The 27,478-nt window shown below is 41.7% G+C and overlaps 1 protein-coding gene across 1 annotated transcript in view; it reads left to right on the top strand.

Annotated features, from left to right (window-relative positions):
- The window catches only part of LOC125709706 (glypican-6-like), a 184,929-nt gene that overhangs the window by 101,660 nt on the left and 55,791 nt on the right, over positions 1–27,478 (top strand). The window contains 1 exon segment of the mRNA XM_048978401.1: positions 12,544–12,709. Coding sequence (XP_048834358.1) covers positions 12,544–12,709 — 166 coding nt within the window.

The raw sequence follows: 27,478 nt of genomic DNA, 5'->3' as shown, positions 1-27,478 counted from the left end.
TCTAAAAAATATGCCGGTTATCGGTATCTGTGGTATTAGGCAAATATCTAAAAAATAGTTTGTGTGATCACCCTGTGGAGTTTGCGTGATTGCCCTTTTGAGTTTGCGTGATCCCCCTGTTGAGTTTGCATGATCCCCCTGTTGAGTTTGCGTGATTGCCCTTTTGAGTTTGCGCGAGTTTTGCTCTAAAAAACATACTAAAAGTATGACTTGGCTTCAGAAGACCTTGAATGCCTTGTCTTATCATTGTTAGGGATGCTTTCTATAAGACATGGTCAGCAAACAGTTTTGATGCTGGCATATTTAAACAGTGTCGTCCAATAAGCAAACTGTTCATCTACATTTATCAGGGTAAACACACTGAATTCGTGGAGGAAACAAAAAAAAATACCAAATGAAACAAATATCTACCAGTTGTAAGTGGTATTCCATGCAGTATTATCAGAGCAAATGCACTTATTAAGAGCAGAATCACTGAGTAATTCACATCCATACCAACCATGACATAGAATAAATTTAATTCCACTGTAACAGGCCTGGTGTTGTGTTCCGAAACTGAAACAGGAACCATGTAATATCTTTCTCCTTCTAATACAGTGGCATAGATTTTGCAGTTTACACAACACTCGTCTTCATGAAATATATTGCACTCGAATACCAGATTCCACAGGTCTCAGCACACCATGGATGATAGTAGTGTGATATTGTCTTTTTATTCCTCTGCAAATATCCTACATGTCTTAAATTAGAAATGACCCTGGCAGTTGTGTGAAGTGATGGTTGACAGTTGACACGGTGAGTCATTCTTATCTTCTGCGTCAGACCTGATTTTGCCTGTACCATTTGTCTACGGTTAGCTAAACTGACTTCAAAGACTCTGAAAACGGACTTCTATCATGCTGCTATCTACTGAAATGCTAGCAGGCAGTGTTGCCAGGTGCAATAAAAATCTCCAGCTCAAGCTCTGCTAAAAATCCGCCCAACGGAAGCTGAAACTAGCCAAATATTTGAAATCCCAGTATACTGTGTCTGAAAGAAATAAACCAGTATTTTGCACACTGATCACATTCAAATGTTCAACATTTTAACACAGTTAAACACAATGACACGTAGACAGATGTACTCTCTTTCCCTGGGTTGCCAACTTTGGTCAGCTGACTGGCATGAGATTTTCAATTCGATACGAGTCTGCACGAGGTTTTACATGTATGTAACAGTTTTATTACCTTGCAAATAGTCTGTAGAGTTTGCAAACTACCCCAACACCTTTGATGTTGTTAATTTTAGGTTTATAATGGAACAATATAGATTGACCGTAAGACTGCCTGCGTGAGAGTCTGAAAGCATGAGGGTCACGCCAGATGTGTGGGAGTTGGCCACCCTGCTTTCCTTGTGCGTCTGTCTCTGACTGTCGGTGGCTGTAGCGATTCAGTATTACTCAGGATTAGGAGCCACTTACATTCATAATAATTAATTTCTTTGTTCCCTTACAGTCCGCTGCCGCGGTACATTATGAGAGCAGCCGTGGTAGATTATGGGCGGGAAAACAGCAGACCTGGCAACTCTGCTAGCAGGAATTGCCTTTTTGCTAACACTAGCAATCTCAGTACCACTGAGAATGGAGATGTTCTGTTGAGTATTTATTTATTTTTATTTTTTTTTACTGAAAACTGGACTTGAGTTTGCTTTACTGACTATGCTAATTGTATAGTAATGTATAGAATTTTTTTCGTTGTAGCTCTTTCAGTGTTACACTAATGTCCTCTTTGACGTGTTAACACTTTATCAGAGTAGCCAGTAATGGGAAATCCATGACCCAAGATGGATCTGATACCACTGGCATTACAAAATATGTTATATTAACCAAATATTGAGGCTTGTATTAAACTACTGTGACAATGAAACCTCAGCATCGATCAGAAGCCTGTGATGGTTTTAGCATCATTTGACTTGACTGGGTTATAGGGCTGATGTGAACTTAGAGAAAGGTCTACATATACAGAGGTGGAAGCCTCGACGTCCTTTGACCGTCTTTTCCGAGTTCACATTCAAAGCCATAACAGAAAGACCTCTGCAGCCTTCCGGCCCACTAAGAACTCTCACCCGCCAACAAACCTCATAACGGCAGTAGGCTGTCAGCAACATCCAGGAAACTCTCCATTAACACAGATTTACAGAGAAGATTTGCTAGACTGTGATTATTTTCCAGCTTGAAGGTTAATCCCCTTTAAGCGATGTTTAATCACCCTTTTGAACACTACAAATCAATGACTAGTGCTCTATCCGAATGAGGATTCTCTTGACAAAAAACCTGTCATCTGTTAAATGTCCTGTATGACTGTATAGCCTGCACAGGATCACAATGTTTTGGAGATCAGTGAAGTTCTGCCTCAGCTGTATCCCGAGATCAACGGACGCAACGTCAGGCTCCCCGTAAATACGTCATACTCCCAGAGCCACTAGCTGTGCTAATTCATCTCATATATATACATTTTCCAATTTGAACAGGAAGTCATGGATCAATATCGCGGCCAATTCTGACAGGCATTTTGATCAAAATAAAAATTTTCAAAATGTTGCTTAAATAGTTTTTAACATGGACACAGACGAATCTCGTCATGCACTTGTGTGTCTGTGCTGGTCGTCATGCACTCGTGTGTCTGTGCTGGTCGTCATGCACTCGTGTGTCTGTGCTGGTCGTCATGCACTCGTGTGTCTGTGTTGGAGCTGACTGTCTGCTGTTTCCCTTTTGACTTGCTTTTTATTCATACCCTGATAAATTATTGGTTATAATTTATTTATTGTGTTCTATGGCTGCTTGTCATCAGGGTTGGTTTATGATATGAGTGCAGGTTCTTGTCACTTTGGTGTTACTGAGACGTATCTGTCCCTGGAGTTACTTTTAATATCATAGTCTATTGACGACTTTTCACCCTGCAAGCATTGTTTTGTATTGATTTGTATTTTGCAAGCTTTCGTCTATTTCAAAGTACATATGTGTACATGTGCAGCATTTTTGTTGTGTATTTCTTTCTCCAAGGATCCCTACCGTAGGAAAACATTTTATTTTTGTCATTTTTAAGGTTTACCACCAGTGTCTATGTTTGCCAGTATTTTTCTAGCAGAGAAAGATGGTGTCCTTGGTTTGTGGGAAGCAAGGTTGTCTGAATATGGGAAAAATGTTTTTTTTTTCTTTAAGGTATTTATGTAAATATTTCTCCAGTTTTATGTGGGATAAATTCAACCTCTTTTTGGGGATTTTGTAGCTGTAGATTAACTATCACGTGCTACTACTCTACCACTTATTCATCCTGTAGCCCTGTGGTCATGTGCTGTGGTGATTTTCAGGGCTGTTTGAGCCCATCTGGTTAGCTGAGAGGGTAATCGTTGGCTAACTGACTTCCATGCCCTCTGCTCAAGCACAGCAATTTGGCTCTGACTGTGCAGAGGGAAGCAGAAGGAACCCTAAAGGCTCTGGGAGAGAGTTAGTCATGATCTGGTGTCTCACGCTTTGCAGCGATGGAGCCAGGAGCTGAGCTGCTCGCCATGATGCCGCCATCATCGTTTCTTTGGTTACTCTGAGGATAGCTGAAGGCGTGTTCAATGTCACACTTATCATGCACTCAGATGCTGAGGTTAGATCTAGACATCACCGTTAGTCTTGTTTTTCTGAAATCTGTTTTATCGATTCCTGAATATGTGGGTATTCTGAAATCTGAAAAACAAATCTGGCAAACACTATATATATATATAGTGTTTTAACCATGTACAGTACTGGTCTGTTTTGTACTGTTCACATATCTGTCAGTGCTGCCATCTCCTGACTTCCCGCCTTTGGCAGCTAACGTTTGTTGCATACGGATTGAATCCTTTCTCAAGGCATCTGCCCGGAAGCCGTGGTTTTCCTGGAATCCGCGCGGAGCAGGTTGACTTCCAGTGATGGGGGTCCGCCTTGAAGTCCCTTTGGTGGTGTTTGTTCAGATATAAGAAGTGCAGATTTTTACTTTATTCATATTGCCTGTGTTTAATGATAGTTTCTGAAACATGTAAAATGAATGACCTGAGATCTTAAATGCTTTTAAAAGTCATTGCTGCTGTTGGGCTAGGAATGCTGATATATACTGAACCTAGGAAATAAGTAGGAGAAAGGTACAGGAATGCATTCTGTAAATAACCCCTTTATTAAGACACTTTATAGTTACATAAAGCAGAAACTGGCAGCACATCAGTAGACTTTAATTCCCACTTAAAGTGAAACCAGCTTTGTTAGCAAAGCCAAGAGGTCAAGATAACAGAAAAGGTTTACACTTCTCCCGAAGCTACGTAATGTTCAAGTTAGATTGTTCTTGGTTGCTAAGTGTCCATATTTTTACATAAATATATATATATATATATATATATATATATATATATATATATTTATATATCTGTATGTGTGTGTGTGTGTGTCTGTGTGTGAATGTATAGGGGTCAGTGCTCTTTCTGATCGGATTGCCGTTTTATATTTAACAAAAATGTCTTCAGGAATGATTTGCCAGATATTGCTCACTCATTTTCAGCAGAAGTTCCTCTGAAGGCACGTCTGAGTGAGGCTTAATGAATTTAATTTCTTTCCTCTTTTTTTGGATTCTCTCTCAAAGAGTTTTCAAGGCACCTACAGCATATCTGAAGCAGCCCAGCTGTCCTGTCTTTATATCAGGATATGTGAAGCTGTAAGACTTACGGCTACAAGCATGGTTTCAGGGCGAAAAAAAAATCTGAAAAGTTTGGTTGTTCCCCTAAAGCTATCGGGGTTGAAGGCGGAAATTTGAGCTTTTTAATTCTTACTGAGCTACTCTTAGCATTAAGCCTTTTTTCCAAATCTGGCACAAGTAAGTATTTTTTGCTTTTCTCTTTCAGTGTTAGTATTTGAGTCATGGCACATTTCACATATATAAGCAAATATTTACTTTTTAAAAGCAATGTTTATATTTAGTCGCATTGAGAATATTGAAAATTTTTACTGTGCCAGGTTATTTGAAACTAACTGTGATTTACCTTAATATTTGGTAATGCAACAATAATTCACTCAGGAAAACACATCCTTGACACTAGACACCCATCACTGAAGGTGAAGACTGGATTTTAAAAGGTAACTGAGTCCTTTACATTTCCAGCAGCTGCCCTGCTAATGGTGTTAATCTCCTGCAGGAGACATGGAGGGACAGTGACACTCCTTTGGGGACAGTGACACCCTTTCATTGGTGTGGAAGATTCTATCTAAACACTAAAGTTCCCAGAGTGAGGTGCGCAGAGTACTGTACTAGACTGCATATAAAAAGACCTTAAGAGTCAACATTATTCTGGGCGTGTGATGGCTATTTCCAGGGACCCACAGAGCTCACAGAAAGTCTTGGTACACTTGCTAAATTCCATAAAAATATTGCAAATTTATTGGTTGTATAACAGAAATCATTACTTCATTCATTTGTTTACAATATATATATATAAAGAAATAAATGAAGTAACGATTCATATGTGATGATATATATATATATATATATATATCTCTCATATACTGTATATATATACACACACACATACACATTTTATGCAAATGCAAATGATATGTCAGTGGTCTTTTGTTATGAAACCAGTAAATTAGAATTTTCCTAGCAGGGGGCCCCAGCGGTGGATTTTGTGGCCCCTATAAAGTGTCGGGGCCCCTGACTCTGCCATTTTATCCGTGAACCTCTGACACACCCGATTATAGCCAATAGCTGTAGCCTCTGAATGTTCCCAGTTCATCAGTTTAACAAATTATTTTTCATGGTCAGTCACCTTTATTAGCCATATATGAAGACTCCTGCCCTGAAAGCCTACCGCAGTAATTTGCAGTACTATCATATTCCTGGAGATCAAGCTGTTTCCAGCTCTTTCCTCTTCGCAAAACAGATTTGTCGCCTTCTTCATTTCACTCAGCTTCTGTTGTGGACACTGTAGTCAGTCAGACAGATGACGCATGCAATAGTGGACTCATTGTGGCCAGAATGCCTGTTGCCTGCAAAACCTAAGCTCTGATCTGATCATGTTTCCCCTTTTATCTAAAAATGTTTTCCCTCTGACCAAGATTAGCAGTTTCAAGATGGATGGGTCGTTGCACAAAAGTGTTTGTTTTTTCTTGGTTTTAGTTTATTTCTGGATGTTCTTAAGTCTCCTTGGAAATAGTGAATAAAATTGTGAAAAAAAGACTTCAGAATATCCCACAGGCAAAGCCAGCGTGTGACAATGCATAGAATTTGTGACACGTGACTCAAACTAATTCCCTCCTTAGCAAACATGAGCCGCTTTTCTAAGATGCTTTCCAGCTCTCTAATGCTCCGTGTGACTTGTTTCCAGCTGGAGCTTTTCAATGCTATACAGTGTGTTTCTCATACATTGTTTGGGCAACAAACAAAGTGCCTACTAGAATCTCATAAAAAGAAAAGCAGGCTTTATATTTGCTTTTAGGCTTTGACATTCTCCACTGCCATCCAAACTGAAAACCCTGTGTACAATGTGACCATACACACTGTACTGATCTATCAGAATTTAGACCATGACATCTGACGACACTGAGACGGCCTGTATAGGTGGTGACCTTGCCATGTCCCATCACATTCTGAATCTCTGCACATGAATGTACAGGATCCTTTCCAGCTGCTAATGACCAGTTGACATAACTTGAGGATGGGTGTCCTTAGTCCACTTGTACTAACTGGAGTCAAAGCATGACAACCTGTATGCTAGACAAAGAGGTTACAAGTAGGTTCAGAGGGGAATGCTAATGCTGAGCAGTAGGATGTAAGCAAGAGCAGTATCAGGTTATCCGGTGACATACTGTATGAATTTCATTTTGTGTGGTTTTCTGCACCATGCATGATACAACTGTTCATTATTTGTAAAGAATTGGATCTGTAGCCTGAGTGAGCCAGGATGAATCACAGCTGTGTTTTTCTTTCTTTGTTAAACATATTAATCCTGGGGAAATGTCAATGAACAGATTTGTTTTCTGCTAGAGAGCATGTCATCCCAATTTGAGGCTATCACAGAATGCCTTTGAGGTCGACATATCTTGGTGAATCAGCTTCAAGCATATTTCTTGCTCATATCATAAAAATTTTGAGGAATTAAAATTTCCCATCACGCTTAATGCAAATTGCTTCCTCAGTCTTTTGCCTTTGCTTTATTATTAATGAAGTGACTGTGTAGTTATTTGGGGTGGGGGGGGGGGTCCAGTGGTGCTCCACTCACTGTCCTCTTGCTGATTACTGGGTATTGCTGGAATTATGGCTTCAGTGACATTCTGGATTTGTCTTTGGGGCCGAAAGTTCAGAAGCAGCAGAATATATTGTCATCCTTTGGCAGAGGGAGGGTGTAAATTGGCAGGCGTATCTCAACCAACTACTGCAAGAAGCATCTCTCAGGGCTTTGAGAGTGGTAGTTGCAAGCAGTCAGAGATGCTGTCCTGGCTGAGAGCAGAAGAAGAAAGAGGATTGGTAGGAGCGCTCAAGGGAATTGTGGTACAGTAGATCATCTGCTATTTCCTGGCAGACTTTGGAGAGTTTTCAGCAAAATCTGACAGCAAACTATAAACAAGTGAAACTGTGGGGGAAGGGCTTTCAAATTAATATTCAGACATCCCCAATCTGGCATTCAGAGGCTGATAAGGCACATAGCGTGAGTAGGGGACCTTTGAGGTACAGATGCATTTTCACTTGGCCATGCCCACTGTGACGCCTCACGTCAGAGGTGTCTGTCCAAGAAGGGCACTTTCAGCAGCATGTAATTGACAAGGTTACAGTTTAGAAGTGCACAAGTGGCTGGCATTTGTCATGAAACCTAGGGTGACCGTGTTTTGGTTTTCAAAAAAGAGAACACTGGCAACGGGATGGCAGCATGGGGCAGGCAGACAGAGTGGGTGGAGGGTGGGGGCTGGGGTGGCGCTGTGTGTGGGGTGGAGGGTTTAAGTAGCTGACAAATGTGCCCACAACCATGCAATGTCACTAAACTTAAAAAACATTAATAACTTTGCAGGTCATGCCTTCTGCTTCCCACGGATCCCGACCAAGACAGAAACACCTGACTTTTTTTTCTGTAGCTTATCTGTGAATGTACATTTGCATCTGGTTTTTTGTAGCTGCTCAGGTGTGCTGCTGTCAATAAACAGCCTGCTGCTCTGACCCTTGGCTGGTGCTGTGGTGCTGAGGGTAATGACTGGGATGCAGTTCCACCAATGTTTTTGTGATGTATATGACTGACCGATGGTGGCATGCAAGAAGGAGGGGCCCAAAGAGGAAGGTAAAAAGAAATGCAAAAACACACACAAAGAATGGCGACTGTACAAATCAAAGGCCAAATCGCAGACATTTTTGGAGATTTATAAATCCTAGCTTGACGTATTCTGTCGGTCCTAAAACGTAGACATGCCCAGGAAAAAGAGAACGTATGGGCACCCTAATGAAACCACATTAATGGCTTCACGTTTGTATTCCTCTGAGTCATTCAATAACAACGGCATCATGAGATCGATTTGTTAGCTGAACCGCATGTGCTCTGTACGCCAAGCTTGTTCAGTGAAATAGTTTGTGTGAACCTGAAAGTGTCACTGCAGTATGTACATGACATTTCTTGATTACTGTTGAAACTAAACAACTTTTAAGCAATCAGGTGAAAAGCTTTAGTGTTTTATAAGGGTCTCTCATAACATGCAGCATAAGCACTTAAAAAGCCTTAAAAAGCTCAGCAAAGGTAAAGAAGATTGGAATATGCCACTGAGGGTGAAGTACCAATTTTGCTGCTAGGGTTTGGCTGAATCCCATGTATCACATTCCTGCCCATCTCCTCCCTGTCATGGTCCTAACAAGCCACGCCTATCCCCCTCGTTCCTATTGCTTGCATGTAAATCATTCCCACCTGCCTCTCTTTAGTTCCCTCATTAGTCCTGTATATACGTGCTTCCCAGTCCTGTGATCCCCAGTCCAGTCATTGACGCTGAACCGTCTTGTTGCCTGTGCCCTTTCAAAGTTCCGCTCCTCCCCTTTTTGAGCCCCCTCGATCCAGTTTATTTCCAGTCTCAGTTCTTTTGAGTTCAGTAAACCCCTTTTGTTTCCCACAACGCCTGCCCTCGAGTCCTTCATCCCTCAAGTCATGACGTTAACCTGCTGAGAGTGAAAAATGCTTGGACCTGTGCCCAGCTGAATCACACACAAACAGCCAAAGTTATTAATATCTTACTCTCTAAGGAGCAAATCAGGTGGCTTGAGTGCAAACTTTAAGGCCCAAATGGTTTCCTGGCAAAAGCATAACTATTGGCCACCCTGAAAAGTGGGATGAGATCAGAATCATAGAGCTGTTGTTTGTTTTTATTGGCAAATTGAATTATTGAACCATCTGAACGTATTGCACAGTAATTAAAATTTCTGGCACCAACGACAGGAGGCAGGTCTGAAGCATGTGGATAATAAACAAGGCCACAAACACATACACCCCCCCCCTGCCCAGACAAAGATCACAGATAAATGTGAAGGGACAATACACAAGAAGTGGTCCCTCTGAATTATGTGGAATTTCACGGGCGGTGGGGTCCTGCAACAGCTGCACAGGGCAGAGAAGCACTTGATGAACAGCAGGGCTGTGCTGTGAAACTGGGCCCAGGGACGTGCCCTGAGACACACCACGAAGCCTGCAAAGGGAGGTGGGACCTGCTAAAGCGCAATTCCAGATACAACTGAAATCATACTTATTCCGTGACCCTGGTTGTGTGTGTGTGTGTGTGTGTGTGAGTGTGTGTGTGTAAATATACACACACTGCTCACCTGCTTTGTTGGATCAACTTCCATCTGTGGCTGTGGACAGGTTCTTGGATAGACCTCATGTCTGATCTTCCTTTTTCTACAAACTCTATAATGTTTGTGTGTGTGCATATATATATATATATACTCACACACACACACACACTATTTTACACAAGCACACATAGTATACTTAAATAGATATTTTTATGATTATACATATAGGGACGGCATGTTTTATTTATGTTGCCTCACACCTCTGGGACCCGGGTTCGAGTCTCCGCCTGTGTCACATGTGTGTGGAGTTTGCAGGTTCTCCCCATGTCGTTGTGGGGTTTCCTGCGGGTACTCCGGTTTCCCCCCACAGTCCAAAGACATGCTGAGGCTAATTGGAGTTGCTAAATTGCCCGTAGGTGTGCATGTGTGAGTGAATGGTGTGTGAGTGTGCCCTGCGATGGGCTGGCCTCCCATCCTGGGTTGTTTCCTGCCTCGTGCCCATTGCTTCTGGGATAGGCTCCGGACCCCCCGCGACCCAGTAGGATAAGCGGTTTAGAAAATGGATGGATGGATGGATTGTACATATATAAAAGAATTGAATGCTGTGAAATCTTAAGTTGGTCAAACATTCATTCATTTGGATGAGATTATCTTACTGGCTTACAAGACAATTGTTTTTGGGCTCTTACGAAGTTATCTTGATTTCCAGTTTTTTCTTTCCTTTCCCTAGATTAAGCACCCAACATTCCTGTTTTCCATTTGTATGCTCTGCAGGCTTATCTGGACTACAGCCAGTATCCGTGATAAAGGGCTGTTGATTCCAAGTTAATTCTGTCTGTACCAGCTAGCATGAAGTAAGCAAAATGAAATAATATGGTTTTGTCATATTCTAAGAAAAAAATCTCACAAGTGCATTGAACACATCACAGAGGATCAAGGTGCAAGTAATTCAGTGTTTATTGTTTTTTCTCTCATGTTTGCATGACAGTCTTCATCCTCTGAGCAGAAATCTGCTCACTCCTCTGAAATGCCTTTAACTCTTGCCAAGTGGAGTCAGTAGCACTGTGACTTCAGGGATTATTTGGTTTATTGTTCATTCTCTTTACACTGTTGTTAGACGTCGAGTCGGTCACGACAACAGGTTGGCATTAGTGAACATTAGACACATGTAACCAGGTCCTGTGAAAATATATGGATCAAGTCCATTAAAGAGTGTCAAAAATATACTGTCAGTGATGAAAGCAGAGACAGTAATATAACTAATAAAGATGACAGGGAGGGACTTTGCTGCACTGTGAGAAACAGTGATACTGTATATAAGAACAGGATGTGTGTCAAGCAGAGGTGGGTAGTTCAGGTCCAGAGAGTACAAATCCAGACCAAGATTTTGTTCCAACCAGCAAGTGACTGTGACTCTTTATACTCAACTGGTTGGTCGAAATAAAATCTTGGTCTAGACTTTCACTCTAAGGACGTAAATTACTCACCTCTGATTTTAAGTTATATAATTGTATAAACATACTGTATACCCTCCATTTTTCTGCTATTTCTAGTAATATTTCAAATAATTTCTGTTATGAATTGTTTTCGTAATGACAGGTAATTTGCAATCAAATGATTCTTGTTTGGGGTATTTTCAAAATAAATTGCTGCATTTTATCATCCATTTTCCTAGAGATATCTTTAGAAAGTATTGATTGGTTATTGTCACAATTGCACTAACAGCTTTCTTTGTAAGCCATATAGCGCTCTGAGACCATTAGGAAGCAGTGGGAATAGTGATTTCCGGCGTTCTCTGCACTGTACTGCAGCTTCTGCTGTCCTTGTAGCAGCCTGTAAACATTAAAATAAGGCACTTTGTTGTGCTGCAGCCTGTCCATTTCTTTACACTCTGCTTTCTTTAAATGTAAAAAAAAGCCTGTAGGCGTTCAACTCAGTTTTGAACTTTCACAGTCCAAGGGGTCACATTATATTGTTCTCTTCGTGTGCAGTGTACACCTTTGGCTGCGAGGGATGTGGCCTGCCTACACGTGTGTGAGTGTGTGTGTGTTCCACAAATTTTATAAAAATCTGTGACTGCAATCAAAACACTAAAAATGCCAAAAGTCTTGTATTTTTTTTTTTTTTTTTTGTTATTTATGATTAAGATTAGGGCTGGGTAAAGGTTATGGTCGTCATTGTTGGGATTAGTGTTTTCTCCATAGAAATGAATGGATGGGTCCCATAAAGATATGGATAAAAATGTGTGTGTGTGTGTGTGTGTCTGTGTCTATGTCTGTGTGTGTGTGTGCGTCTGTGCATGTGCGCATGTGCGTGCATGGAAAGAGAAAAGAAAAACGATGGGCAGGACTGAGCTGTACCCAGAGTATGTTACTGAAACAGTTCTGGTAAAGGACCTCGCTTAGGGAGACAATTGGGGTGACTCGTGAGACTTGGACTGCAATCACTGTGGTCAAAAGTCAGGGACTGTAACTACCTCTCTGTCTGCAGCTCACTCTCCCCCTGTCTGCTGCGAAGAGTTTTTAACCTTCCCCTCATCTTCCAGCTTCCAGGCCACGGCGCACAGATGTCAAGCAAGATTTTTCGCATTCTTTGTCAGAACCACCTCTTACACTCTACATGCCATCGTCTCCATGTCTGTCATGTCCGCCATGTCTACTCCGCTTCATAGAGACTGTGAAGTGAGCAGCCTGGTCTTTCCCTCGCAGTAACCCTCTCCTCCGTGCTCCTATAGGTCAGTTTGATCCCAGCCTGCATCCGAGCCCTAACAAAGATGCGGTACTGCCCTTACTGCCGCGGCATGCCTCAGGAGAAGCCCTGCCGCAACTACTGCCTGAACGTCATGAAGGGTTGCCTTGCCAACCAAGCAGATCTGGACCCGGAGTGGAACCTCTTCATCGGTAAGACATCTGGTGACTTGGAAAGGCCTCTTCTATTGGATTAAAACTGAGCTGAATGTTTTTTGTTTTTTTTTTCTGCAGTTTGTTTTTGCTCGTTCTCAGCCTCTTTGACATTTATGTCGGTTGTGCAACGGCCATGAGTATTTTCTCAGTTCCTGAATGTTTGGACATCCTGGTGCACCGCTGACTATAAAGCACCGGTACCTTGTTCTTCTTACATGGCTAAGGATTGTAGCGCTATGGCTTAGGTAACATCTGCAAACCTTCCTGTTAAACACTAGGCATCAGATGTACAAATACGCCAAAATCTCTGCTAGTTTATTCAGTCTAAACAGTTACAGCATTGAGAAATCTGGGATCCGTTAAACAAACCAGCGATAATCCCATCACGGCGCGTCAGTGATTGATGCCTCAGAGGTGCCTGACAAGGCGGGCTCACTAAAAAGGAGCAGACGCGACAGTGTGGCTTCTCCCCAGAGAGCAGCCAAAAGAGGGAGCGGAACGCTTTCAGGGCTGTCTCTCAGGTGCGAGGAAATAAGCCGAGTTTCCGGATAAAACAGCCGTGTCTCGCAGCATTGCCTGCTGCAAGTGGAAGGCTGGGCGTCGACATTCATTCTCCTGTTTGAATTTTTAGCCAAAGTAACCTGGACTGTCTGAAATAAAGTAAGCTGTGGAACAGTGAGACATGCCTCTGAATGGCAGAGGAAACAGGGCCTGTGTATGACTGCGAAGGGTAAATACTACATATTTCTTCCTTGGGTTTAGGAATTAAGAAAAAAACAGAGCAGATGTCAAAATAGATCTTCGTATAATGTGTTTCATTATTAAAATGGCTCACTTTAAACGTGTGGCTTTTAACTGACAGAAAATAAACCTTGGGAATACGAAGCGATGTTTCTCCAAGCAAATGCAAGCATTTCATCAAGTATACAATGAAAGTTTTCAGCCCCGGGTCTGCTCTGCTACATAAATTTTGTCACCCATTGTTAACATGATGAATTAAATGTCATTTTCATTAGTTTTGAAGACCTGACATTTCATATTCATTTTTACCCCGAAGGATTTTCAATTAGCAAGTGGTACACCCACAAAGAAATATCGATTTTGCTTTAGGAGAGCAGTTCCTCGCTTATGAGGGTGACGGATCGAAGACCTCACTGAGACCATGTAACGTACATATTATTTGACCAGTAGCAAAAGGCCCAGTGCTTTCTAAATATTATTACATGCAAGGTTTGACTTGTATTTCCTTGTAAATGAAACAGGTGATTCCTGCCACATCATTCACTGTTAATGGGGTCGTGAAACATCCGCGTGTCAAACTGCCCCCGCAGTTTAAGCTTCGACAGATGTGTGAGTCGCACATACTTATCTATTTCTTAAAATGTTCTCACGTTGTGTGAATGTAAATTGCAATTTGGGTAGTATGAAGTCTTCTCTTCATGATCAAATGTGGTTCATGTTAAAGATTTAAGTAATATATCTACCCCAGTCTTTTCACCAAGGGTGTATGTTCAGTTTGAACGTCAGTAGGGACCAAATCAGCCTGAACCCCCCCCCTCAGATGCTGGATTTTCTCATTGGAATGGGTGGTACCCACATGCATTAGTATCCCTAGGAGTGCAGATGATTAAGCTGAAAGAGTGAATCCTAAACACCGTGAACCAAAACACCATTTAGTTACACTTCTACGGGACCCTGTTAATAGTCCCCTGCTGCTGTACAGCAGTTCTCCGTCCTCCCCATGTGTGTGTATCTTTCTTCCCGGCAATGTGCTCTTTCCGTCCTCCTCAGATGAATGACTGACTGTTTTGCCCTTGCCGTGACTCTGGCTGAGTGAGCTGATGTCATCACCCAGTGTTAGATTTAAAGTGGACTCCAGACCCTCTGCCAAGCTTAGGTGAAATGATAAAATGTTACAATGTTACAAAATGTGTGCTGCACCAACACTAAATAAAAAAAAAAATCTCTGCATCTCATACATTGTACATTGAATTCATTAGTATTCTTCATTCACTCATTGAAATTTGTTTCGTAATGACAGGTAATTTGCAATCAAATCTTCATTCACTTAATATATTAACACGTTTTGCTCTTTTTTCTTTTTTTCTTACAATGTTGCACCTAAAACTGTGTACGGACACTGCGGTTAAGAGCTTCCCTCAGCACACCGGCAGGAAGGACCCCGAGCAGAATCTGAAACTCCAGTTTCAAAGTTAGAGATCGGCTCCAGTCCCCAGGGACGTGCTCTGCAATCCTGGCCCTGGTTACACAGGCGGGTCACCTTCCTACATCATACTGGGAGGGGAGGGATAAGTGAAAAGGGAACCGTTTCTAAATGTGACAAATTTCACATAGAGCGTTTTCAGAAAAGACGAATGTGTGTGTAAACTGCATGATGCTGATATGAGTTTTTTTAATGTATTTTTTTTTTAAAGATACACATCTTAATCCGAGATCACCTAACAAGCCAGAGGCTGTTTTCTACTTTATCGGTCAAAACAGAGAAAAAATAAATAAAGGAAAGAGGAAGACATGGCGATTACCTGCCGGCACGACACCTGATCTCAGCGTGGTTATCTCTGTACGGCCCGTATTTACTGGGGGTGAGACGTGACCCAGGGGCTGCTTTAGTGAACCATCGCTGTAATTAAATCTGCTTATTCATTCCCCATTAATCTGACCCTAATTCATATTAACCAGTTTCCTAGTGCGGCTGCTTTCAACCCTCTAACGAGATTTGTTGGAGGGGGGGGACGCTGCTTGGGAATACAAAAATTCTGGGGATACTGCCGTGGCCCCCCAGAGTGGGCCGGGAATATGGCCGGCTCGTCCTCTGTGAGACTGGAGTCATTTACTGTAATTTATTGTCAGATATTTTAATCATATAATTAGGTCAATTAATGAAACTCAGTGTGGCTCAGTGGAGATCATTGTCACCGCGCACATCTCGATTTGGATTCTGAATCCCATCTGAATGTGTGTGTGAATGTGTGTGTGCGCGAGTATTTGGTTTATGTTACATTGTGCTTGACTGGTTTATGTTACATTGGGTATGACTTATGGTTAGGGTTAGGATTGGGTATGGCTTATGGTTAGGATTGGGTATGGCTTATGGTTAGGGTTAGGATTGGGTATGGCTTATGGTTAGGGTTAGGACTGGGTATGACTTATGGTTAGGGTTAGGACTGGGTATGGTTAGGGTTAGGACTGGGTATGGCTTATGGTTAGGGTTAGGATTGGGTATGGCTTATGGTTAGGGTTAGGACTGGGTATGGCTTATGGTTAGGGTTAGGACTGGTTATGGCTTATGGTTAGGACTGGGTATGGCTTATGGTTAGGACTGGGTATGGCTTATGGTTAGGGTTAGGACTGGGTATGGCTTATGGTTAGGATTGGGTATGGCTTATGGTTAGGGTTAGGACTGGGTATGGCTTATGGTTAGGGTTAGGACTGGGTATGGCTTATGGTTAGGGTTAGGACTGGGTATGGCTTATGGTTAGGGTTAGGACTGGGTATGGCTTATGGTTAGGGTTAGGACTGGGTATGGCTTATGGTTAGGGTTAGGACTGGGTATGGCTTATGGTTAGGGTTAGAACTGGGTATGGCTTATGGTTAGGGTTAGGACTGGGTATTGCTTATGGTTAGGACTGGGTATGGCTTATGGTTAGGGTTAGGACTGGGTATGGCTTATGGTTAGGGTTAGGACTGGGTATGGCTTATGGTTAGGGTTAGGACTGGGTATGGCTTATGGTTAGGACTGGGTATGGCTTATGGTTAGGGTTAGGACTGGGTATGGCTTATGGTTAGGGTTAGGACTGGGTATGGCTTATGGTTAGGGTTAGGACTGGGTATGGCTTATGGTTAGGACTGGGTATGGCTTATGGTTAGGGTTAGGACTGGGTATGGCTTATGGTTAGGGTTAGGACTGGGTATGGCTTATGGTTAGGGTTAGGACCGGGTATGGCTTATGGTTAGGACTGGGTATGGCTTATGGTTAGCATTGCTGGGGTAGGGTTATGGCCATAGAAATTAATGGATGGTCCCCATTGTGTGTCAGTATCTGAGTGTATCTGCCCTGTGCTGGACTGGCGTCTCATCCAGGCTATACCCCTGCCTTGGGCCCAGTGCTGCCTGGGATGGACCTCTTAGCCGGCCGAAACCATGACCAGGATGATGGTTAGAAAAAGGAATGGATGGATGGGTGGATGATTCTATCCAGTTCAGACATTATATGCATTTTAGTATTTTGTAACAGAACTGTGGACGTGGATTTGTTTTGCCTGCCGCTACTCTGCCATGTTTTAATCCCATTAGATATTAGTGTGATTAACATTAATGAGTTTCTAAGATCTTTATTAGATCCAGAAGGAATAAATTCTTAAAATGTATGCCGTGATTGCATGACGATTTTAAACGGTTATGGGTTAGCTTGGTTGTGGGATATGTTTTTGTGTAGTTGCTGTCTAGGCTACCGTAAAAAACAAAAAACAAAACAAAAGTGCAATTTGTTAAATATGGATTCCGTGTTGGAGCTGCATTCCGAACGGGATCAGATGCCTACAGCAGCGATGACATTCCTTCAGAAATCCAACAAGGAAACAGCATTGCAGCTCAACCACATAGGCCTCAGACAAAAGGGCAGGACGCTATGAACCTCTGCCAGGGCAAAAGACTGGGAATGGCCTGATTTACTGTCTTCTTAGCAAGTGCGGCATGTCTAGGTTCTGCCTGGTCAAGGCAATTTGTTTGTTTATCCATAACCAAATGCAGCAGCAGGCAATGCGAAGGCACTGTGACTCCAAGCTCTGCTCTTTTATTTCTTTGAAAAGCAACAAAATATATGTTGTCTTGCTTCAGGCTTGTTTTTTTTTTTTAATACTTCTATAAGAGCGACCTACAGTATGTATTATGAAGATGGGAGGGTACCTCGTGAAGGTATTGCGTTGACGTTTGGAGAGCATTGTCGTCTGCATTCTTAAAAATGTGGAGAATACATCTGAAGGTTTCCACATGTCGTCTTTATATCTGTGTTGTGACACTAAGGCAGTGGTATAAATGCCGGTCGAGTCGGCTCAAACGCTTTATGGAGAACATGCATACATGACCAGTAGTGACTAGATTGTGCCGTTATAGATAAAAGACTGTCTGGAAATATTGACACTATCCTTCATGCTGTGCATGATTATACTTCCTGAATTTTACCTGCCGCACACTATAGCCAACTCATATCTTTCAGCAATGTGATGTTAAGTGCAGTACATGTCAAGGTGTGGGATGTATTAGAGGCTAAGCCAACATTTGGTACTTATAGACAACATCTTGAATGCAGAAGAAGTGCACAGGAAACCCGAGACCTGAGTGACTTTGATAAGGGCCAAATCATAGCGGCCAGACGACTGGATCAGAGCAGCTCTGAAACGGCACGGCTTGTGGGCTCACGGTCAGCCGCGGTGAGGACCTACTGAGAGCCGTCCGAGGAGGGGAAAGTCACAAACCCTGACAGGGTGTTAGGCGGCCAGTGTGAAATGTGAACCAAGGCCGTCCTGTACATACCAACAGAAGGATTATTGTGGCTGAAATCGCACAGAATTTTAACGATGTTTACGGGAGTAATGTACCACCATGCATTGTGCTTCAAGCCCATCTTAGCTCATCGTTGTATATACAGTGCCAGTCAAAAAATTTGGACACACCTACTAAAAATCATTTATTTTTCGAACAAGATAATGACCCTAAGCGCACCTCGAGGTCAGGTTAGACGTATTATCTTGTGAACATGGAGAGAGAGAGAGTGCTGGGACAGAGTAAGAAGAAGGTAGCCAACGTCTGCCCAGAACTTGGGGAAACTCCTTCAGGACTACTAGAGAAGCATTCCAGGTGGCTACAGGACTTTTGACTTGTACTGTATGTAATTTTTTACTCATACAACTGTGACATTTACAACACATACGGTTTTGATTCCTAGGTCATCTAGTATCTTAAGAAGCAGAAAAACTTTATAGTATCAAAGTTCAGTTGTAATCCATCATCTTATTCATTTCATCATGTTTTCCTGGACGGGATATCACCCTAACCTTTCTTAGGTTCCTCGAGCAATTAATAATCTGCTTAACAGAGCGAACTACAGCCTGTTTTATCATCTTATTTTCACTGGTTCAGGCTATAAACGCTGACAAACCGACTTATTTATAATAATCAAGCCAGTTTTGTTGTCAGTGTCATGCTAATGGCACCATGGATGACAGTAATATATCGTTAATCTAAGTCCTACATAACATCTACTTCTTGTTCAAAATAGACCTGCATTTAAATACAGAGGACAAATACAAAGTCCACATTCCAAAGTCAACTGCGTATTCGAAATTAATTACTCTTTCACAGATATTGCAGACTTATATAATATAACAGTTACACAAAAAAGGTATTATTTAGTATAATATTTATACAGAATTGATTTTAAGGTTTAGGGGAAGATTATGTGACCATCATACCATGTGGTTTTGCAAATATATAAAAATATAAATAGCTTTTATAAATTCCATTTAAAGAAATTTCCGCACTGTCTGTTCACAAAAAAGGCTTAAAGTATATGATGTGTATTTTGGTGGTGACAGGCGTATCTGTCTTTCGGAGCAAATTTTCCAGCGTGATAGCTCTTGATTTAATTCTGGGACTCTTATCTCAGCTAGAAATAAAAGAGCTGATTAAAAGTTTCTAAAGTAACGCTTCTATTAAGCATAATCACATTTTCATACAATCGCATTTTGTTTAATTTGTACCTGAAAGCTACTCTGATGGTAAATTAGCTAATTAATAATAATAATAATAATGAAAGTACTTCTTATTTATCACCAGTTAATTGCATCTGCTGTTATTAAATTTGCTTTACCAGTGTGTTCTGGTAGAAAAACGGCATATAATGATAAAAAAGCATATTATCAAATGCCAAATAAGTACTGAAGTAATCAATTTTTTTGTGTGGTAACAATTTATTGTATATTTTACAAGCAATTTTGTTCCATTGTGCTTGAACAGTAATTTACAGTGATATTCCAGAAAACCAGAGATAATTTTCTGATCGCTTCCAAAAGGAGATGAAGTAGCATCTTCTGCATAAGAGTATCTGAATAATGCAGACATATAGAGCATAACAAATGTTCTGATGATTGTGGACAGCGATGGAAGGGGCAGAGGTGGACAGTTCAGGTCTGGAAGGTAAAAATTCAAACAAAGATTCTGTTTCAACCAACCAGTTCAATGAGTCATAGTCACAGAGTACTCAACTGATTGGTTGAAACACAGAGTAGTCAACTGATTGGTTGAAACAAAATCTTCATCTGGATCTTTACCTTCTAGACCTGAACTTTGTACCTCTGAGGTGAAAAGTGTAATCCAGCTACCAGGACACGACTGGAAGAAGATCAAAGCAGGAAACCGATTGTACACTAGATCTGGCTGACGCCTCAATCCATTTTCGAGACCAGGGATTCTCAAAGTCCAGATGTGGACCAAACTGCATGTTAATCCAAGTTACCCAACCGATAATGTACCTTATGAATTAATGTGTTTTGAAGTATAAAAGTACAATGTAGAACCATATAATATAGAACTTCACACTCATGTAACTCATAACTTGTCACCCCCCCCCCCCCCCCATGACAGACAGTCCTAACGATCAGCGAGCATTAAACCGGTCTTTAACTTCCCATTGTTGTTAAATATTGATGTCTATATCGAAGGTTATTCTTAATTCATTAAAGTTGCTGAAATGCTGTTTTGTTATCGAAAATTGTCCTGGACGTCTGACATTTGACGTGCACCATTGATCATATACTTTGAGAAGCCCTGCTCCAGGCCACCTGTCCAGCTTGATGATCTGTTATCTCGGGGTCATTTGGCTCCTACTGAGAGATTTATCTGAAAATAGAAAAAAGCCTAAATATTGTGCTGATAGAAGTAGAGGTCAACTAGGTGCAGTAGGAGAATAGGCCCAGTGAACTAAACTAAGAATGCATAATAAAACGATTAGAGGTAGGGGTCTATATATCCGGGAGGGAGACCAAAGGCGCTCAATAAGAAAAGTCACCATGGAATGGCTAATGGGCATAATCACATGCATCGTTAGGGTTGCGCTATCGATTACGCAGCTCACAAACAGTTCTGTAGACAGGGTACATGCTTCGCTTAACACCTCTGCCTTGGGGAGAGGTAAGGTGTATGTATTCCCTGTACACTGAAATATATCAAATTTATTATGTATTCAGTTAAAAACAGAATGAAAGAGATGAGCTGCTGTATAATTCTCTGAGAGACGAGCTCTGTGTGAAAAGATTCTGCCGGCTTTTGTTGTTTTTAAGTTGATGCTGAATTCAAATGCACCAGCTGTTTATTGCAGCATTGATTTTCTCAGTGAAAACATATTCCAGGTAAGATAGAAGATAGGGGGGTGAAAGAAAACTGAAGTATTTTGCATGCAACACATTTGTGAATTTAAATGCAATAGTTTGTGTGCAAAGACTGGGAGCTTGATAGCAAGCAGAATCATTTAAGTCCATTAATTATGTCCAGTCGGGTGTCGACCCCAGTTCTGATATTTATTTCCTTATTCTTTGAGGAGCTAAGCACATAGGCATATTAAAACCTGTAAATATATAAAGCTGAAGAACATCAAAAGATTATTGATCGCAAAGTCACTTTTAGCTGATTTGATTCCGCCGAATTCAGGTTACATCCATGGCACTGTACTTTTCCTGTAAAGATGTACTATATAAATTATATATCAGTAATCTGATTTCACAGTGATTCTTAGTTTATAAGGAGAGCTGGTTTTCTGCAGCTAAATTCTGAAAGCTCTTTATTCTGTAAAGCATGGATTCCTTTCCCCTGACTCACTGCAGGCATGAAAAGACATCGGTGAGATACAGGCGAGTTTCTGCCTGCGTGAGAGCAGTGATGAAGGGGCTGCGGGAGGAGCTCTGCAGCTCCCTGTGACCTGCAATGGACGGGGCAGCGTCTGCTTCGCTGCAGTCAGCGTTACTGGGGCTAATAGGGCCTCGCAGGGCAGTCTGCACCCCTTACACGGTGCTTCAGGGTCACCACTGGGCACTCGAATACAGAAGTGCTTAAGGACTATTGATGGACAGCTTAATGATTTTAATATTTTATACAAGAACTGGATGGTTTAATTTTTTCCTCCTTACTCTGGAGGGTTTTTTTTTCCTCTCCTCCGTCGTCTTCTGTCATTTATTCTTTCCTATTTTTTCCCCTGTATCATGAACAATTTAGTGTCCATGAACTAATGTTATGTTGCCATGTTAAGAGCTACGGAGCAACTGTTTCGTGACTGTATGAAAATAAACTGAATTTCATTTGTAGAGATTAATCCAATCACTGGCAGAATGTCAGGATCCAGCTGTTTCTCAGCTGACATAATCGGCGATCAGAGTCGTGCTTAAAAATGAACCGAATGCCGATTCTTTCACATGTAATTTATTAAAGCTATTCACAAGTATCATAGCCTCTGATATGCAGAGAGCAGATACCCACATAGAGAAAAGACCGGGGCTCTTGTAAAGGGCAAATTATTTAATTAACATACGCCAGCCATTAGGAGATTATCATCTTCATTAATATTTTAATAATCGACTTTTAATAATTATTGAAAAAGGGAAATTACACAAATGAAAACCTTTTTGTTCACAGGTCATTCTGCCCTCTAGAAGCCAAGAACTACTCTATAGAGAGCAGTTTTTACTTAAGGCCATGTTTTAGTGATTTAGAAACACATTCATAATAGCTATAAATATTTATAAAAAGGCATAGCACATTATAGCCATGTGTATTATGCATTATAACTGCTCCATGAAGCTCTCATATATAATGCACTATAGGTACCGTTATAATGCAATACAAAGCATCCTTAATGCTTATACTGACCATTATAATGCATTATAAAGGTATCTATAGTGCATTATAGATGAGAGCTTCATAAAGCATTTATAGTGCATAATACACTATATAATGTTTTAATGTTACACAATGTGTTTTGCCTTTTGATAAATATTTGTAGCCATGTTTATAAAGCTTTATGAATGCATTATTATTTGTTATGAATGTGTTTATAAATTACTAAAAACATTGCCTTAAGTAAAATGTTACCACAGTTTTTTTAAACAGCAGGTGTTCCTGAACCAACTGATTTTTGACTTATTTACATATTCAAAATATTTCTTTTTCATAAGTATATCTCTAGCAATGAAATGGCTATGAATAATTTTAAATACTTTTTTTGCAAAAGTATGTTGGCTAGGAGTTAGATATAGAGACTGTTTATGAAAAGAAACTAAAATAAGTACCTAAGTAAACAGGCACAGCGGTTTTACACTTGAAAAATGAACTCACATGACTTTGCTCTTCTGGGGCTCCGCCGCCTCTGAGAGTGCTGACATTTAAAATCGGCAAAGCGGGCGCGATACGGCACATTCACACGCGCGACGCCGGGCCGCTATCTGCACGGCTGAGTCCTGTGCAGAGATAAGTCCTCTCTCTTTCTCCCTGGTGTGCCGGCAGTGGTCTCCTGCAGCAAACACCAGGTTCTTCTTTGAAATAATAGCACGGAACTAACTTGTGTATCCGAGGACTGGACCAACCCAGAGGCAGCATGTTCTACTGACACCAAATCTGCAGCGCATGATATTTCTCTGGAAGAATTCTTTGAGGGAAACTAGGGAAAACTAAACGTAAATATAGCATTTATATTTACGTAAAAGTTATCCGCACTGGATCCAACTATATTCATTGCAGTGTAGATTTTTACAGCCTTAATGAAAAGGAAGAATCCATCTTGCTTCTGTTCTTATTATCTTTCATGCAGCTATTACACACGTTTCTAGGAACCGGAAGTCATCGTTGTATTTTTGTACTTCAAAAAAAAATTCACTTTTTACAAATGCATTTTCGCCATGTGATTAAACGCGCGCCTCATAAATGCCTGTTGCCTCAAGTAATGTCTAATATCACAAAGGGCATAAGGTTGGGTAAATTTTTAATCACCACATAATGAAGCTTTAAAATTTCTGATCATGTGACGTGTAATATATCTTTTACGTTTTTTTTGTGTTCTCCATAGATTTTAATTACCGTGAGCTGTGACGAAGTATTTAATCGTGCAACCTTTACAGCTTCATTGAATGATGTTCTTAAAGGTCGTTTAAAGAAACTATTCATCAGAGATCTAGCCTACAGAGACTCTGCGTGTAATAATATTTGTACCGATAAAACGTGACAGAACATCAGTTCCGGGATAGATGTGCCCCCCTCTGATTATGCTGACATGTCATTATCATTCTTCTTGTTGACAGCTTTTTCAGATCTTTTCAGAGGGAAGGAGGTGACCGGCTAACCTAGCTTGTGTATTCTCCTTGTGTGTCCGTGGTCAGCAAGCTAGCCTCATACAGGACTAACACGCATGTCTATGGATGACGTCTTAAAGTGTCGCTTTCCAGATTGTAAAGTTTTAATCTAGGCAGCAAAATGGCAATGAAGACCTATTTTTATTTGCATGTAAAACATGGTTTATGAAGTGTGGCCTTCAAAACAAGCAACATACTACCACACAGCAAAGGGCTTTCTTGGGAGATACCTGTCTACTTTTTATCATCCCAAAGGTTAAAATTAATGCCCTGTCTGAGTAACGGTAGGAAAATTTCACCGCTGACATTCATTTTTAGGGGAAATGTAAATGGTTTTCAAGTAGACTGGCGGAAACGCCTGTCTGCCTTCTTGCCAGTGCCGTCATTATTGCATCTAATTGAGATATAGGCCTGTGTTGTCCTTTGTTGACTCCTTTGTCACCACAGTGTAAATGATCTGTATTGATTTTGTTTGCTCATTTCTTTTTAATTGCAAGGTTTGTTTTACGGTGTAATTATACCTAACCGCAGTCTCGCGATTCACCAAAATTCAAGTCAATAATATTTCCTGCCCTGCGAGAAGACTCCCTCATGAGTGGGATATAAATAATAGCCAGCCCGAAACACCAACCCCCCCCAGGTGCCGCAATCGGTGGCTGTACCCGTGCGCTCCATCCGCCCACCCTGATGGCTCTGACCCGCCAGTGTGTTCCTTTCGCTGTCGGTCAGCAGCCAAGCAAAGAGCCGCGACCCGACACACCTGCACCAGCAGCCTTTTATAAATAAATAGCTTCTCTTAAGAGAATCCTGCTGTCCTCCGACGAACGCATCAACCCAGAAATCGGCTTTAGCTACTTAGCTTTCCCCAGCTCGACATCTCCTGTCCTACACGACTCGCACCCACTTCAGATTACCTTGCACCGCGGAAAATAGCTGATAGCTTTTATTTCCGCAATCTGAAAATTAAATCGCAGTGACGTTTCCCCTCCACTTTATTGAGCAGTTGTGACAGCCCGTCACTTCTTAGGCTCCTGTTGATCTGATGACGGGTCCGGTGATCACTGGTGGCGTAAAGCCACGGGTCACCTCAGACCAGCATACAGATGGGACCAAACGTGAATGTGGAAATATAATTTCTGTCTGCTTGTATAATTAATGTGGGAGGCATTGCGCGGGGGGAGCTAATGGTGAACACTTCCATTTCAGCTCTCAGTAGGTAAGCTAAGGTGGATATTGCTGAGCAAAGAGAAAGCAGATTCAGAGCTGACTTAGCTGTTTAAGGAGCTGCCTAGCAAAGATGCGTCTGAAGCGGCGTGTAATTTCGCTCAGAGTAATAGAGCTAGACCCTGCTGTCCTGTCGTTATTAACGCGGATAAGCAGGGCAGTACCCTCGCATCAGCCACCATCCGAGAGCTCGTCAGCGCGGTGATCGATGATCAGCACGACACAAACAGTGGTGTTCGAGAGGTCTGACGACTCGCTAAAAGCCAGCAGACCTGGGGGGTGGGGGGAGCCTTCACTGAATGGATGTTCTGTAGAGCCATAAAACATGAAAGCGACGCTGGGTGCCCACATACCTGAAAGTGTTTCACCAATATTGACTTCGAAACACAGCGGCGAAAATGGAAACAGGGCCTGCATTCTGCCGCACAAGCTAATTATCCCTGTTGCTATTCGGCCAACACAAACCGGCCAAGTGTTATGACTGGAGCCGCAGGTATCCATGAGCGAAATGATGAGCTAACACCTGCCATTTTTAAGGGGGGTCCTGAGGGACAGGGTGTGATTTCCCAGCTCTCCTCAGATCTTTATTGGCAGTCTTTCGCTTGGCCTTGTCAAGTGAGGCCACTAGACGGGTAGCGACTCAAAGTCCCAGGCCCGCATCACCAAGCTCATGTGCCACAGCTCATAATCGAGACACTCCACAATGCTCGTCGCACTTGATGACTTTCGACTGGCTTTTCAGAGTTCAGCCTCATGGTGAGTTAACCCAGGGCAACACTTCCTGGAATTGCACTGACACCACATCTGAGATACGAATTGCTTTTACACATTTTTTTCTTCTCCCTCACGACGCGCATTCAGTATTCCCTTTGAGGTCGCGAATCCCAACAAGTTTCTATATTGCTCCATCCTTCCAAATGACTGAGCGGCTGATAGTGTCAATGACAGATATGGCAGGTATGAACAAGATAACCTGTTTCTTCTTGTCAGATAGAAAGGGGGGTTACTTGTGGATGTTTGCTGGCTAACACTAACCCCTCCCCCTTGTCTCTAATCTCAGCTGGCTTGTACAATGACAAGGAGGTTCCAGCTTGCCATGTCGACCTAATTGCGCAGGTGTGGTCACTGCCTCATCGGCCTGAGTGTCTGTTAACGGCAGCGTCTCTGGTCAGGACAACCGACAGAAGTCCGTGTGACACGGGGACTAGACGGCAGGCAGCACCATCATTCAATTGTTTTCCCTTTTCTGGAATAGATGAGGACACAATGAAGGACTAGAGTAAACAGGCAGACAGACGAGACAGGTTTGTGAAGGAAAAAAACAGAGCAGGACGAGTGTGTGAATGGCGGTTATGGATCCTGCCGTTAACTTTGTGGTCCCGGTTATGGAGCCAAAAATAGAACACGCCGATATACACAAATTGTTGAAAATTAGTGTGACAGGTGGAACAAATCAATACAGGTGGTCTAGGTCACCTGACTCTCCTTCCCGATACGACCTTGCCTCCCTCACACCCTCCCACGGTGATTTTGTTTTATTACCTTGATCTAAAGTAGAGGGTAATTAAAATGTTGCCTGTACCCACTCATTAATAAGCCTGCAGTTTAGAGGAAAAATATCTCTGTTCTTAGGCTGCTTTTACCGAAAGAAATAACTCAGGTAGCACATAACTAAAATTCAAACAATTTTTAAGTGTCTTGCAGTTAAATATCAAATGCTTGAGACATTCCTCGGATCTTCTTTCAGAGTTATGTGTGACGTAGGCTGGATACCATGTCGTCATGTGACATATGCCTCAGAACAGGGTCAACGTTCAAGTCTTTGTATAACGGATCTGGTATTTTCGAGCTACTGCATTCTGCAGAACTGTTTTGTGCAGTCAAAGAAAATGTTTAAAGCTATTTATCTGGGTAGTAAGTGTTTCCTCAGGAAAAATAAACATAATTTAAGATTAGGGCTGCTTTGATTTCACTTCCAGCTTACTTAATTAATTAATCAGATAACCTGATGAGGAATTAATTAGCAGAACGAGGTGTGTTATTAATCGAGTCCACAAATGCATGACTACGTTGAATGGTCACTGCAAACATGAGCTCATCAATTAAGCATTTCGAAATCTCAGCTCACGTT

The sequence above is a fragment of the Brienomyrus brachyistius genome, chromosome 16, assembly GCF_023856365.1.
Source record: "Brienomyrus brachyistius isolate T26 chromosome 16, BBRACH_0.4, whole genome shotgun sequence".
In the NCBI taxonomy this organism is placed as follows: Eukaryota; Metazoa; Chordata; class Actinopteri; order Osteoglossiformes; family Mormyridae; genus Brienomyrus; species Brienomyrus brachyistius.
This window is presented reverse-complemented; position numbering and strand designations above follow the sequence as displayed.